Genomic DNA, 16256 nt, shown 5'->3' with positions numbered 1-16256 from the left:
GTACTGTGGTTCAAGTGATATTAGCATATTTCTCATTTAGTTTTAACTCGTACAATATTTATTCACTCACTGTTTACTATAGCCAGAACGCTGTACTGTCTTCACTTTCAGGTTAGTTCTTCCACCGATTTCTCGCAACCAACGTGATTTTTTATTTGCGATTTCGAGAAACTTAACATGAATCGTTATGGCATTCATGCGCATAACATTTCGCCATGTTTCAACTTTTAAGTAGTCAGTTAACAAGGTCTTTCATAGTAGCATTTCTATGGGATTGGCGTACTAGCATGAATGGCTTCAATTATCATTGTTCACTGATGATGTCATTTGACTGGCCCTCTAGAGGCGAAATGACACCAGGAAAAGCGGAAGTTTGTCGTCTGCTTCACAGCCCGTTTTATACCCGATATTTAGGGCATTTCGCAGCACATACAAGTTATTTTTATCGACAGAATCCATTCATAGATCTCAGATTTCATGTACAGAATGTCAAAAGCCACACCTCTGCTCCCCTTTAATATACATTATTATATCCAAGGATAAACACTCATCTAAAATGTTTCCAAGGCGACTGTTTTATTAATAGAACTATTTTTTTATGGAAATGGCATGTAAAAAACAGCTACAAAAGTGTTCCTTGGGCAGGACACTGGTGTTAAGATACTGGAGTAGAGATACAGCAGTAATCAAACACTGGAGTAGAAGCAAGCAAACACTGTAGTGAAGATATAACAGCATTCAAATATGGCAGGAGCATCATCACCTTATGCCAAGATACTTTCTCATAAATACTTTATAAGCGGAAGAGTTCATAAATCCAATAAACAGTAGAATTAACATGTATCCAATCATCACCATGGCAACCTGATGATTCTTCATCCAAGTTAGGAGTCTTGAAGACTGTGCAGCTGCAGCTCTGAGTGAGTGAGTGAGTAAATAAGTGAAATAAAGAAATGATTCAAGACAGAATAGAAGTATTTTTTTTTAAATCTGGCATAGTTGCTCGAAAAGCATGTAATTTATATCAGCTATGGGTAATTTACAGGATATTTATCTTTCAAGTGACAAACTCAGAGACATATATTTTGACTCAATTCTATATTTCTGGTACACTTACATATGATGTTTTATTACATTTGCACAGCTGATGAGCTAAACCCAACCACCAGAACTATACAAGGTCACACTAACGATTCGCACACATACATAGTGACTGGTTGCTAGGAATAGGCCATTCAACTCAAAATTTAAATAACAGTCTTTGCTGCTACTGCTCTGAAATGTAAGTGTTAATAATTTAAACAACTTTTCACTGGGTTTAAATTTGACTGATTTACTATTTCAGGCATATTCAGTGGGTTTTAAATTCACGGTTTTAGCATTTAGATAATGTGTTCTGTGCTCAATTTTACATATTCACTGGGTTTTAATTTCAGTGAAATAAGCAAAATTAAAACCCAGTGAATAATTAACCCCTTTACAGTATTTGCAAGATTGTAACAGCAGATCATGAGTTGATCGGTTAGCATCATTTTAGTGTGAGCGTACCTTGGTTTGACAGTCCTACTGGCATACACCAATAGATACTTGACACGGAGCACCTCGTTGTTTGTTACAATGTAATACTTGTCAGGCACATCTCCACCCATACTGCTAGGGGCTTGAGCTCTTGATCGAATGACATTATTTTTGGAATCTAAAAAAAACCAGAAAATTTGGACATATTTATGAATTACAAGATATAAATATCATCAACAGTTATTTTGTCCTGCAATAGTAAACATAACTGAAACTAGACAGCTATTTTTAATCAGAACTGGTTTTGGAATGACAGAAACACAAGATTTGAATGCATTTCTAACATTGAAATTGGTGCCATTCAGCCATCCAGAATTTATAACATAATTTACAAATAAATTGTAGTGCATATGCCTCCGTAGATGTATATGTGAGGTCTGAATGGGATTAGCCCAGGTATGTACAAGATACAAGTGGGGAAGCATAGACGTAATGGAAACTTCATCTTACCTTTGGTTGTACATTTTACATCAGGATGGTCTATCATTTCGCACACAGCGATGCAGCTCAACAGGTCACCGATACAACTGTCATCCCATCCTTTTCCAGCCGGTGCATACGGCATGGTGACTGACAAATCACTGGACAGATATGTGCCTTCTCCAAATAAGGAATTCTGAAAAGTAGCATACATTGTACACTACTTGTTATTTCTCCTTTATGTAAGGAGTGTGTTATTATCACTGTTACAACATTTATTTATGACATTTGCATAAATGTGTATGTTGTAAACAATTCATCCATCTCCGAAACTAAATATTTGTCCATGGTTCAATTAACGAAGGATTATGTTAATCTAATCCCTTTATTAATTTAAATATCTTAAAGCTTACCTTGTTCATATGTGCGTGAAGGCCATTATGAAGGATGGAATGAAAGTTCTCCACTCTGCTTCCATGATAAGCATAGAGTAAATCTCGACAATCCCTCAACTCTTCAAACTTAGTATCACTGACAGAGTTTGGATGAATTTCGTAAATGTGTGTTGGTTCAACATCATAGCTGGGTGCACCAGTCAGCTGCTTGATTTCTTCAAACTACAACAGAATGCATAGGTTATATTGTACTCGTATCTTAAACTAAAACAGAGTGCATAGGTTATATTGTACTTGTATCTTAAACTAAAACAGAACACTTACATGAAGTGCTACCAGGGATAATATATTTAGGGGTGATCTCATATTCAAACACCTTGGTCAAACCTGGGTTAACCCGGCCTGCCCTATTCAGACCTACTAGACCTACAATATGCAAATTAGATGTACCATATTTGTTTTATTAGTATCACATGCATTAATATGTAAAACTAAAGATCTGTGTCTAGTCACATTAAGATTCATTCCAATGGAACCAGTATATAATAAATGTATATTTGCATTGACCAGTTGCAAGAATTTATTCTGGCAATTTTGCACTAAAGAGATGAATCGGTAAAAATACCTTTCTTTTCTGTATTTTTACAATCAACTCATCAAAAATCAATAAAAATAAACTTCATGCAAACAGCCAAAATATTTTTTAGCCAAAATTTATTCTACTGAAAAAATAAAATTGGGCTTCAGTAATTCAGAAATATTGAATCTTTATGAATCAACTCATGTTAGAACACTGATAACAAGTCATTGGAAATGACACAGTCCCCGTTAATTTTTGGAAAGTTCTCTTTGTGCTCGTCATATTAAAGCAGAGGGGTTGTCACGAGCCTGTCCTTGAAACTTGAGTTCCAAGTGGCGTATACAACAGATTGTTTATTTACATCAAAACACGTGTTCCGTGTAGTAGTAATATTCGTCCATCTTTGATCTGATTATGAAACACACTGATATGTATGATGTATGTGCCAATACGAATGAAAATGGTACATAAATTGTGGAAATATAGTAGTAAGGCCAAAATATCAGATGGCTGTCAATCGGCCATCCTTGACCAGATTTTGAAACAAATTGTCATGGACATGCATCCTAACATGTATAAAGTACATGTATGTGCCAAATTTGAATGAAAACTGACAGAGCACGCATAAAGAGATACCGCATAAAAAAAAACAAAAAACAAGATGCCTGCCAGTTGACCATCTTTGATCCAATTGCGCAATAAATCGTCATGAACATGTATCCTTACATGTATAATCTATGTACCAAGTTTGAATGACAACTGACAAAGCATGTCCAAAATACAACATTTTCAAAAAACCAGATGGCTGCCAGTCGGCCATTTTGAATCGAATCGATAAACCACTGCATGTGCACATGTCCCACATAAGGTACTAGGCACATGCAAAGAATGAACTGAATCGGTCCACAGGATTCTGAAATATGACTCTGGACAGACTGACGCACGGACGGACGGGCGCACGGACGCTCAGACGCACAGACGGAGACCGAATTATAAGTCCCCGTTTTCGGATTTCGTCCGAACGGGGACTAAAAAGCATTAACAAATAGAACATACAAATGGGAAGCTACAACAATTACTAAAATTTGAACTCTTAAAATCAGACGTGTAAGCATAGTACATTTTGAAACTTGCAAATTCAGACCATTTACGGTAATACTTCTGATAACAGTCTTAAAACTTTATAACTGACCTCAGAATGCAACTCAAATGTTTGTGAGTAACTATATTGTGTCATAGGTCAGTAACCATAGTTACAGTGTCAAGAATTCAATGTTACCATGGCAATAATTGCATAATGTTAAGCTAGGTTTGGATATTAAATGCTTGTTATCCATTACCTTAGCAGTGCCATGTGACTTGAGAGTAAAAGCTTTTGTTGACAACACCCAATCCATCAACTGCCATGCCTGGGATCCCATAATACTTTGGTCTGATACATGCAACAACCTCTGCACTGGCAGGATTTCTTTACAAACTTTGGCCTGAAAAATTTAATATAAACTTATACATGTTAATTAACTTGCAGAAAGGGAATTTGAAAAACCAGAAAAAAACATGTTTCTAGAATTTGCAAATGTTAGTATCGAGGTAACTCCCAAAAAATTAATTTATAGCAGCACTCAAGTTAAATCGATTTAGGTGGCTTCATTTCACCTTAAAGGTAAGTTACATTGTAGATATGTTTGTCAAAAAATTAAGAACCTCCAGTACTGTTACTTTGAAATGTATTTTTCAAAAATAGCATCATTTTCACACATTTTATGTTTTTAAATTGCTCTGGGAGTAATGTTTCACACATTTGCACAGTGTGAATGTAACTTTAATTAGAGGCAACAGTGCTTGTAGTAGCTGGTAATAAGCTGGTATACATGGCAACAGTTAGGATTTTAAAAGCAACAGTTGGTATGACAAATGTGGCATTTACGTCATTCTGATATTTAGATGACATCATGGTTACTAAAAAAATCTTTTTAGTAACTGTGATGACATACACAAATTTAAACTATGATGACTCCATATTGATTTATTTTGCGATGAATTACAAAAAAAAACAGACATTTTTGACAGCATTTTATATTTTGCTAGAATTACAGCTGTGACCTCAAGGTCTAAAATACCATGTCTGTGATTTTGCATTTTTAATTGCTTTCAATTCTTACACATTGGGTTTTATTTTCTCTATTTTTGCTGAAGTTAAATCTGATATCTGTATGATGCTTCAGAACACTGTGGAAAGGTGAACTGAAACATGAAGGCGTGACAATGTCATATAAATCATTATCGGATAACTACCGTCTAATAAAATCTAATGAAAATTTGGCAGAGATGTCTAACCTAGACATTTTCAGACATTATTAGACGATAATATTGATATTATCGATAATATCGGAGAAAAACGAACTGCCCCAATAGTTACCCAAAGTGAGATGTCTAGATTTTAGCTCCAACTTGTTACATAGAACAGGAAATCATTATCAAGACAGTTCACCATCATCTCACTGTGTAATATTTCAGGGATCACAGCTTGACATAACACATCCTAACAGAGATCAGAACTTTTTAACTCAAAACATAAACATAACTGCAGACATGTGCTTAAACAATGCTTATATCATCATAACATTTCCTCACTCAACACCAATGAATTATTATTGTCAGGTTGAATGGATCTGACAAACATGAAGTGCCATCTTAAAAGTTGATTGTTCATTGCCACCATATACACAATGTATGGATGCCGTGACCTAATGCATTAATTCCAAGTCTTTGATTGGATAACACAGATTTGTGTCATAATTTCTTACGTACAGTCTAAGTTCGCAAGATCAATGAAACTCTTGGTTGCTCATGGGTTGACTGGACCTGTCCGTCATCTGTCAACTTTTTGCTATTTATAGCACAGCTACCTGTCAAATTTGTTAATTTCATGACATCACATACAAATCTCTATTTGAGACCATATGTAAGAGTACATTTTTAATAAATACAGTTGTATTTTTGTGTGTGCATATTTTTGACTTCTACTCCAAAGCCGCCTGCCGGATTGCTTTGAGATTCATAATGTAGACACATGGATGGGTCCTCTTTCAAATTTTGAGAAAGTTATGATTTTTTGTGATTATTTTTTGTTATTTTTCCCACTTTCCCATACGATATATATGGGCTATGTAATACATGGACTGTAATCATAGATCTTAGAGAGGGACAGGCAACTACATCATTTCTTTTGTTTTAACCTGGGTTATAATCCAAATAATCTCACAATCCTATTAACGAATAAACAACCATCTGTTTATTTGTACTGTCGGCAGCACTCGTGAAATCGTGCAAAACGCGCTAGTTTCCCTGCGTGACTACTGAAGCGACAGTCATGAATATGCTAATTGTATGTTAATGAGTTTTCCACTTAGTATCACACGTTTCCAAATAGTTTAGAAAATTCAGATTTTTGACTTTTTTTAAAGCAAGTAATCATATTAAAATACCCAAATTATTTAGTAAACAATAATTTGAACAACAGATGTTTAAAGCAATCAGAAAAGATCGGGTCAGCCATTTTCGTTGTCGGACGATTGTCACACGTTTACAAACAGTTTCGAAAATTCAGAATTTCGACTTTTGTAACGAAATTCATTGAATTAAAAGATCCTAATTACTTCGAAAATTGTACGACTCAAGTAAAAAATGCAATAATTTGAACAACAGATGTTTTATTTTTGACAAGTCGGGAGAAAATACAGCGATCTAAAACAAACCGAGTCAGCCATTTCTGGTGTAAGCTGCTGATTTTCACGGTTCCAAACAGTTTAGAAAATTCGTAATTTCGACTTTTGTATAGCAAGTTATCAAAATAAAATACCCTAATTACTTTGAAAATGGCAGGACTATAGATGTTTTATTTTTGAGAAATGGGGCAAAAATACAGCGATCTAAAAACAATCTGGACGAGTCCTGTCTGTCCAGACGGCCTTTCAGACAGTTCGGAAATTTCAGAATTACGATTTTAAAATATAGACTAGCAAAACTAAAATATGTGAGTATCATTGAAAATAGTATGATTTAAGTGAAAATACGATAATGCAAACAACAATTGTTTTTATTTTCCTGAAAACGGGCGAAAATGTGGCAGTCGCAGGATAAGTATTAGTCAATCATTTGTCACCGCACATAAAATCAGCCGAGTAGTTAATTTGTACTGATGAAAAAAACGAATTGTAACTCTACATATAATAAGTGTCACCTAATAACCAGTACAAAAAAATGGATCTTATATTGAAATTAAAAATTCAATGTAATGAGCACAAGCACTGAAAGACGTGTTGCGAACAGCGCGGTCGATTGATTGTGAGTGACGGCACACGGCTTCCTTAGCTTGGTCATTTGTTTATAACTGTAGTAACCCACGTTGCACGCCGGATGTCGTGAAATCCTTTGTTTTATAATCCAGTTGCTTGTCCCTTCCTTTCTAAGGTCGTAATAGACAAGTGTATTGTTGGGCCAATGGTATTTGTCAGTACACATTGTGTTGGGTACAGAACTACAAGGGCCAATGTTTTTAAAAGATGTTGAATTTCAGGTCAAGGACATTTCAATGTTTATATGTTTGCTGCTTTTAGACAACTTGAGGTTAAGGTCACCCCCTCCCATCTTCAGGGGGGGGTAAAAAACTTTACAAGGTCACATGTTGATTGTGTGTAGAGAGGGTGTGTAATATTGCACATCAGAAATTATTAATGTCACACCAAGGGTATTACAAGGTCATGTACAATACAAGTTTCTTTTATTGTGCAGAACTTTATCAACATCACTCCACCCTACGTTTTCAACTCACAATTAACAATTATAGCAGAGCTCTTTTGGTCATTTGTCCGAGAAAGAAAATAAAAGAAAGCTTAGAAAGAACTCCCATGTGCTGAGAGTATTGTAGACACATTAAATATAATTTGAAATTACTTAGCTGAAAACTAATTATGCAAATCAGAAAATTAATATGAACAGATTTGAGTGTAAAACTAATGAGGTCTGCGCAATGTAACAAAAAATCTATGTACCAAGTTTAATTGAAATGTGATTAGAACCAAAAAATTATGAATTATTATGCTAATTAGGGGATTAATATGAACAGATTTTTACCCTAAACTAATTAGGTTTGTACATTGTCCTAGAGCATCTTTGTACTAAGTTTCATTGAAATGGAATAATTAGTACTTTAGATATCAGTGTGAAAGCTTAAAATATAAGGTTAATTATGCAAATTAGGTAATTAATATGTACAGATTTTAACCCCAATTATCCAGGTCTGTCTATTGTCCTACAGCATCCATGTACAAACATTCATTGATATGTGATTAGTACCCGAGATATCAGTGTGAAAGTTGGAAATTGGTTAATTATGCAAATTAGGTGATTAATATGCACAAATATTTACCGAAAACTAATTGTGTCTCTGCATAATTCTAGATTCATTGATATGCGATGATTAGTACCTGAGATATCAGTAGAAAAGCTGAAAATTAATTATGCAAATTAGGTAATTAATATGCACAATTATTTACCCTTAAACTAATCAGGTCTCTGCATAGTCCTAAAGGATCTATGTACCAAGTTTCATTGAAATGCGATGATTAGTACTTGAGATACCCGTGAAAAAGCTGAAAATTAACTAATTATGCAAATTATGTGATTAATATGCACAAATATTTATCCGAAACAATCAATCTCTGCATAGTCCTTGAGTATGTAAGTACCAAGTTTCATTGAAATGTAATGCTCACTACTTATATCAAAAGCTGAAATTTAATTTATTATGCAAATTAGGTAATGATATGTATTGATATTACCATAAAAACTATCAGGTCTGTGCAGTGTCATATGACATCTATGTACCAAGTTTCATTGAAATGTGATGATTAGTACTTGAGATATCAGTGGAAAAACCGAAAATTGACTAATCAGTATGCAAATTAGGTAATTAGTATACACGGATTATTACCAAAAACTAATCAAAACCTAGCATTAGTTCAGAGCATCTATGTACCAAGTTTCATCAAAATCCAATGAGTGGTTGTTTAGATATCAGTGGAACAGTCATGGAACCACTAAAAAATAGCTAATTATCATGCAAATTAGGTAATTAATATGCACGGATTTTTACCAAAAACTAATTAAATCTGCGCATATGTTCAGAGCATCTATGTACTAAGTTTCATCAAAATCCAATGAGTGGTTCTTTAGATATCAGTGGAACAGTCATAGAACAGCTAAAAATTAGCTAATTATCATGCAAATTAGGTAATTAACGAGCATGGATTTTTACCAAAACCTAATCAAATCTGCACATTGGCCCAGAGCATCTATGCACCAAGTTTCATCAAAAACCTATGTATGGTTCTTGAGATAGCAGTGGAACAGTCGGACACACATACACACACACACACAAAGACACACTAACTTCAAAGACTCCCATTATGTGCTTCGCACATGGGAGTCAAAAATATTACTATTGAATTGACCGAAAAATATACTTAATTTGACTTTTTAATTCCAGCATCTACCGGAAATTGATCGAGTTTTGACAGTATGTTTTATTTAGGAACAAAAAAAATAAAGTTGTAATGAATATTAAGAGTCCAGGGCAAACAACAACATACAGACAAGTATGCGTTTCTAAAACTCACTTCATGTAGGTACATTTTATTTGCACATGAATGAGGGATAAAATATATTCTGACCAACTTGATCTTTAATAAATCTGTTAAGATGTTGGCAAGTTCAAGAATCCAGAAAGATACACAGACAACATATGAAAATTTGTGCTTACAACTGGTTTTTAATCCGTGTCGAAAACGTGCACAGAACGGCCGTTTTGTGCACGTTTTCGACATGGCTTTTCAGCCATCTGAAGTGCCAAATCCATGAAATAAACAACCAATGTCAATAGAGTAGCCTAGGTGTTAAAAATGGCAAAATGGCAAACCAACTTCTGCATAGGTATGTTTCTAAACGCTTGCTTTTTAGCTGATTTAGTCATCTTTTTTGAACTCAGAAGAACGCAAAACCTAATATTACATGTGAGAACGAAACAAATCCGTCGAGATTTCATGTTTTCCCGTAAAAGGAATGCTGGCTGTTCCCTCTCTGGACTCCCTCCCCGAGTGTACTAGTACTTGTACTACCATGGATTAGTACTTTCCATGGTACTACCAACTCTAACCATGTCGCCATTTCGTGACGCATGTCAAGCTATAAATGGGCATCAATACTCATTTCGCCCAATATTTCGCTTTTATAACATTTTAATCAACAGCATATCGCTTAATTTCCGACCGGTAAAACGACCATGTTTTTATCCCTTTTTTTTCTCACTCGCTTACCACAAAACCATATATTTTTGGAAAGCTTATTGTATGAATTTTAAAATTTTGTAAGTATTTTTTTAATGGACACTGTAGTTTGAAATATGCACAAAAATGTGTATTTTTGGTCAAAAGTGATTTTTTAAAAATTAGCTCCTAAACCATGCTTCTGTTTTCTGTCAAAATTGGTTTACGGGTACATCTGTTTACTATGAAGAAAGTGCCGTCTTGAAAACTGTCTGTTTTTAGGCGGCGAGAGTCGTGAACTCTCGCGAAATGCGTAATTTTGTTGGCGAGAGTCGCCTACGGTATTCCATGGGTATTCTAAATGGCCGTTGCTTGCTGATCACGAGTTCCCGTGTGTAGATGATTTGGTCGATGTTTTTTTTTTTCGTGATTTGATGACAGTGGAAATGATAGTGAAGAAGATCCAAACACAGTAGACACGGCAATTCATGTTAACAACTCTGTGTGTGTGACTCAGAGTTCGGGCATCAACATCGGAAATAGCGAAGATTTGCGTTTTCTTGATCGTCACGTAAAAGAAACCCTTTGAAACGCTAACAAAAAACCGAAAATAGTGAAAATAAAATAATAAAGACAATCGTGCCTCATTTATACACAAGTATTAGAGTTATTTTGTTGAAATTATTAATAAAAACAGGGTATAACGTAGGTAGACATGTATTCAGGCTGAAAGACTGGACGTGTAGTCAAGATGGCGACAGACGTGAAAACGGAAGACGAAATGAAAGTCTATTGAAAAAAATGCGAGACAGAGAACAACAAAAACCAAGTGTAGTCGGTGAAAATAACAAAATTTGAAGATTCATGCATCATGAAAACAATAATATTCACGTATTTTGTCAAATACGGGGTACAAACTTACACATGCATTCCGTTTGAAAGAGGGTGAATAGGTAGTCAAGATGACGACAGACATGAAAACGAACGGATTGAAAGTTAATTTCAAAATAAGTGCAAGACGGAGAACAACAAAAAACGAGCACAGTCAGTGGAAAATAGCATAATAAGAAGATTCATGCATCATGAAAACTAAAATATTCAAGTATTTTGTCGAAACGGGGTACAGACTGAATATAGCATGTACAAAAACATTACTGCCGTCTGAAACTAAATTTTATTCAATTAAACAGGAACATATATATTAAAAGTCATATTTTTTTTTACTAGTGAACCACGTTCACGAGAACATCTGATAACTATTGTGTGTTCGGAAGATGCGTATTGCGGAAAGAAAACGACTCGTTTGGGGAAAGATACTTGTAGTTCGATACGAAAGTAGTGACATCGCATCAAAGTAAATATGACGTCATTGTTTACTTGCTCATCATAATATTCCAGCCCAGCTTACGTTAAGCATACAGCGTTTGACACTGGTGTTACTATACTACTATACTGTCTATGGTTAAACAGGGCCCACATTGATAGGGAGTAAAACACGGAAGTGGAAGAGCTGTCCATGCATTGACCAATCACACAAGAGCTCACAAACACCAATGAAATATTTGTTGTTATACTTAACAAAGGGGTTTGGCACTAAAAACAATGGAACATTTATAGACTTAACATTGGATTTAGATCGTGTTATAATCCAAATCCCCTACTAAGACTTGTAAGCACCAATTTTCATATGAAAACATATCAAGTTACATTGATATCTGTTGCAGGAATGTCTGAGAAAATGTTGCAAATGCACATGTGGATGGACATCCTGACAGACAAAAGGCAAATTAGTACGGTAATCCCCTTTCAGGCTCTGCCTTAAACAGGAATACAAATGTATGCGCATAATATAATTTCATTCTTGTGAACTTGACAGAATGTAGCCATCTGTCTTTTTGGAAACTAAACAAGTTGATGTGTATGCTATGCAAAATTTTGAAAGAATATATCTTTGAGACAGTGTTCTCCACGGGTTGAAAATTTAGCCTGGCGGGCTAAGCCCGTCAAATGAGAGCGCCGAAGGCGCATAGCCACGAGGGAGGGTCCGGGGCCTTCCCCCGGCAAAAGTTTTGACATTTAGATGCCTTTTTGCTTACGTCGTTGGCAAAAATGTGTGCATTTAGTTCACACGCAATTCAGTAAAATACTGACTAACATAAAGTCGTACAAATTGTACTTCGATTTTTGTACAAATTCGGTAATCATTAGTTTCTTAGATATACCAATTCAGTTTGACAATAACACCTTTGATTTGTGTTAAGTAAAAGAAGCCTTTCGCAAACCAAACAGACGTGCTGTGCCGTGTCAGACAGGAAGTGATGCTGACATGTCTTATTCTGTCATTTTATGCATCTATTTATCACCAATTCCACGAGTAAAAGTCGTAACTTCCGAAGTATTACGAGTACATGTATTATGACTCGTCCATACATTTCACTTATGTTTATTACACTTAAATAAAGTTTAAAATAGCCGAGCCTTCCTGATTCGAGCCTCATGTTGATTTGACGAAGGTAGGTATCATTAATGTTTATTCTTTGTCCGTTTTGCATTCCAGACAAAATGTTCAAGATCGGTAAACAAGAAATGGACAAACTAAAATGTCTCATGTGTTTCACGTGCGACATGATTATTAAAAAAAAAACAGAGTTAAGCGATCATGTACGTTCTATAAATCTAACCTTGCACACATAATCTTGCATTGACGTGTTTTTTTTGTTTTGTTTTTTTTCAAAAAACGATGTTGCCTTTCAGTTAACTTTTCGCGTTTATGGTATTTGTGAGTTAAAACATGTTTGCGTTATTAGAAAAACAGCACACTAAGTAAATGATGTTGAAATATTCAAAGCCAAAACAGAGTTGCATACAAGTTGTGTTATTACAGTACCGCCGGTAATAAAAATTTTACTTGATGGACACGCAGACCATGAAAGAAAAAAGTTTGCTAAGGTAACGTGCCAGTTCAGTGCGTGACTTGAGTTCAAACTTCGGTCAACACACACTTTATGTCAGCATCGTCACATAGCAAGTTTCGCAAAGTACTTGAAGTCCAATTGCGCCCCAAAATGATGTCTACGATTACCCAATTGTCGCAGCGCATTTGTACCAAGTCCATGATACACCCAGTTTCGACTCCGGCTTGCTTTTCCTTCTTAGTCCATGTTCTTGTTCACGTAAAATGCGGCCTCTCACTAATGTATTAAAACATTTTGAATTTATACTTTTGCGTGATTATATTTGGGCATTTTATCATGGCGCTGAAGAATTTTACCCTGCCGGCGGGATATTTAGCCTGGCAGCATATGATTTTACCATGGTGGCCCGCCCTACCAAATCAATGTGTGGAGAACACTGAGACAACTTTAATTGTAAATTTTAGAAGTAAAATTAATACAGTGTATAAGCAATTATGAAAGATTATGAATAAATTATTCAAATTATATGCTAATTACTATGCAAATTAGCCACAAACATTTGCAAAAGTCCTGGTGAGAACACTGATATTTTACGTAAGAACATGGGCTTCTAATATATGCTATATATTATTTGAATGCAAAAATACAGTTTTCATATTTTTTTATAGTTCTCACCAATTTTCAACACAAAAGAACTACCCTTATATTTTTCAAAACGAATGAACATCACAACCATATGGAAAACCTTTAAATGCATGAATGAATCCTCATAAACTCTAAAAGCTTTACAGAAAATTGAAATTCTCGAAAACTGATTATAAAAAAAAAATCAATTATTCCATTCTTTAATTAAACTACCTTGTGTAATAATTATTGTAAGGTGACAAATTTTTATATCTAGGATTTTTGGTTTTTTATCAAAAATTTTTCTTAAAACATTTTTCTTAATTAATTACCTAGTTGCAAAAATGTTGCAATGTTCGCCATACATTGTGTGAGTATTTCTCATAAAAACACAAACCAAACTGGCCTTAATTTTCAGGGCCACAATACACTCCAACAATGATTTTCATAATTTCCATCCTTTTACTTGGAGATGCCATCTAATGGTTAGATGTCTAAAAATAAAGGGTGTGAGGGAGTGGCTCATGCTTTAGAATGTAATAAATGCATTATGTATACAGTCATAACTGAAATTTTAATTGTATACCATCTGTTACATATGTTTCAATCATAAATTACTAGACATATTATGAATACTATGCACATTATTATCATTATTATGTACATGTAGTTATCAATTACACACATAGCAGCAAACTGGGAAGCATTTTGCCATAGATACATTTTTATACGAGAAAGTACAACTTTGTCACCTTTAAATTTCAAATCTACCTGTGTGTATGTGTCACAATAGTTTCATATTACGTGGATATGATTTACATTGACATGTAATTTGTGTAAAAAATGAACAAACATTTATAAAGCTCAAAAACTCTGATGAATGAATATTTGGCTACAAGTGAACAAATGCACATGCCCTCACTGAAGAGTCTGACTGGAGACAAGTCATCATATAATTTGATGTAATATGTGCTTTGCAGATATAGGGTATTATTATACATCTATCACCGTAACGCCATAAGTTACAGCCAGTCAGCCGGCATCGGTGTCGCTGGGTGTATATGATAGAGGGAAGTTGTGCAACCAAATTTGCAGAGTTCACAGTTTTTTGCTGATAAAAAATAACCAAGGCAAAAACTCACGGTTTTTCAGCCAGGCGATGGACGCGAAGCTCTTTGGCAATGACCGCAAACGTATCGTGTCCAGCCATTGGTTGGCCACATAGAGGTCAAAATACGCATTCTATTTTTACATGTTAAATTTGGCTCTTCAGTTTCACCCCTCCGGAATGTTCTACTTTCGTAGCCTAATCGCATGTTTTTCGAAAAACGCCGAAAAAACACAACAATTAGTAGAAATGTTCCTGTTTTGGGTGGATTATTGATAGAGAATAATGTCTTTATTACAAAAATACTGAAAAACCATGAGTTTTTGCCTTAGTTATTTTTTTATTGGCGAAAAACTGCGAACTCTGCAAATTTGGTTGCACAACTTTCCTTTATCATATACACCCAGCGACACTGATGCCAGCTGACTGTGGTTACAACGTGACATAATTTTGCGGTATTTTACAGGGTATTTTGCTGCGCGCCGGTTGATATTTCAGCTGTACTGTTTTCGTGCATACTTTGAGGTATCCTCGTAATAACCTCATAGTACTATAAACAATAGTACATGTATTTTGAATCTAGATTTATAATTTCACAAAATTTTTTAGGGAAACAACATTTATACAAAGTTTATAAACAATTTCAAAATACAGACTATACAGAATGGACTGAAAATATCAATTATATCAACTAAAAATATTCTAGGAAAACCCATATTGAAATTTATAAAGAAAATGATTTACAATTACCAGTTTTTGGAATATAATTATTTAAAAAATAAAGATTGTAAATATTTGTTTCCAATGTTCCTTGAAAAGCATAATTTTTTTTCAATCGTCATTAACTGATAAATTTCACTTACCAATTTTCTAAAATCTTTCTCTCCATTAGCGTTTAGAAACATCGGAGGAAATGGTCTGAGAACTGTGTCATGTCGGTAATTGTTGGCAGCAGCAAAAAACAAACTGAACTTTATATCTGCACCGGTGGGGTCTTCGTTTAATCTCTCGATTACGCGGTCTCTTAGCTCCGCTGACACCATTTTCTGCAGTGTGCAATACACAGCTGCCACCGACAGTATCACGAGAAACTTTAAGGCCACATCAGCCTTGGAATAAGCGCGATAATCATTCAAAATGTGTGAACTACTTCCGGGATAAATCACGTAAATGTATGCCCGCCATTTTGCTTCCCTTTAAATCCCAGAATCCTCTGCTCGAAATTAAATTAAAAAAAATAATAAAAAAATAATAACTGAAAGATTCGATAAAAACATTCTTCCTATTTTTAAAATTCTTTGCTGAAGCGGG

The 16256-nt window shown here is 34.8% G+C and overlaps 1 protein-coding gene across 1 annotated transcript; it reads right to left on the bottom strand.

Moving 5' to 3' along the window:
* Positions 1–552: 552 nt before the first annotated feature.
* LOC100366739 (protein mono-ADP-ribosyltransferase PARP16-like) lies at positions 553–16142 on the bottom strand. Its single transcript, XM_002731159.4, has 6 exons — positions 15809–16142; positions 4314–4457; positions 2412–2615; positions 2029–2194; positions 1549–1696; positions 553–916 (listed from the first exon to the last, which is right to left on the bottom strand). The coding sequence occupies exons 1-6, from the start codon at positions 15986–15988 to the stop codon at positions 760–762; spliced, it is 999 nt and encodes a 332-aa protein (XP_002731205.1). The 5' UTR covers positions 15989–16142; the 3' UTR covers positions 553–759.
* Positions 16143–16256: the final 114 nt, after the last annotated feature.

Source organism: Saccoglossus kowalevskii, chromosome 13, assembly GCF_978046115.1.
Source record: "Saccoglossus kowalevskii chromosome 13, keSacKowa6.1, whole genome shotgun sequence".
Lineage (NCBI taxonomy): Eukaryota > Metazoa > Hemichordata > Enteropneusta > Harrimaniidae > Saccoglossus > Saccoglossus kowalevskii.
The sequence above is the reverse complement of the archived record's forward strand: the minus strand, read 5'-3'. Positions and strand labels throughout refer to the sequence as shown.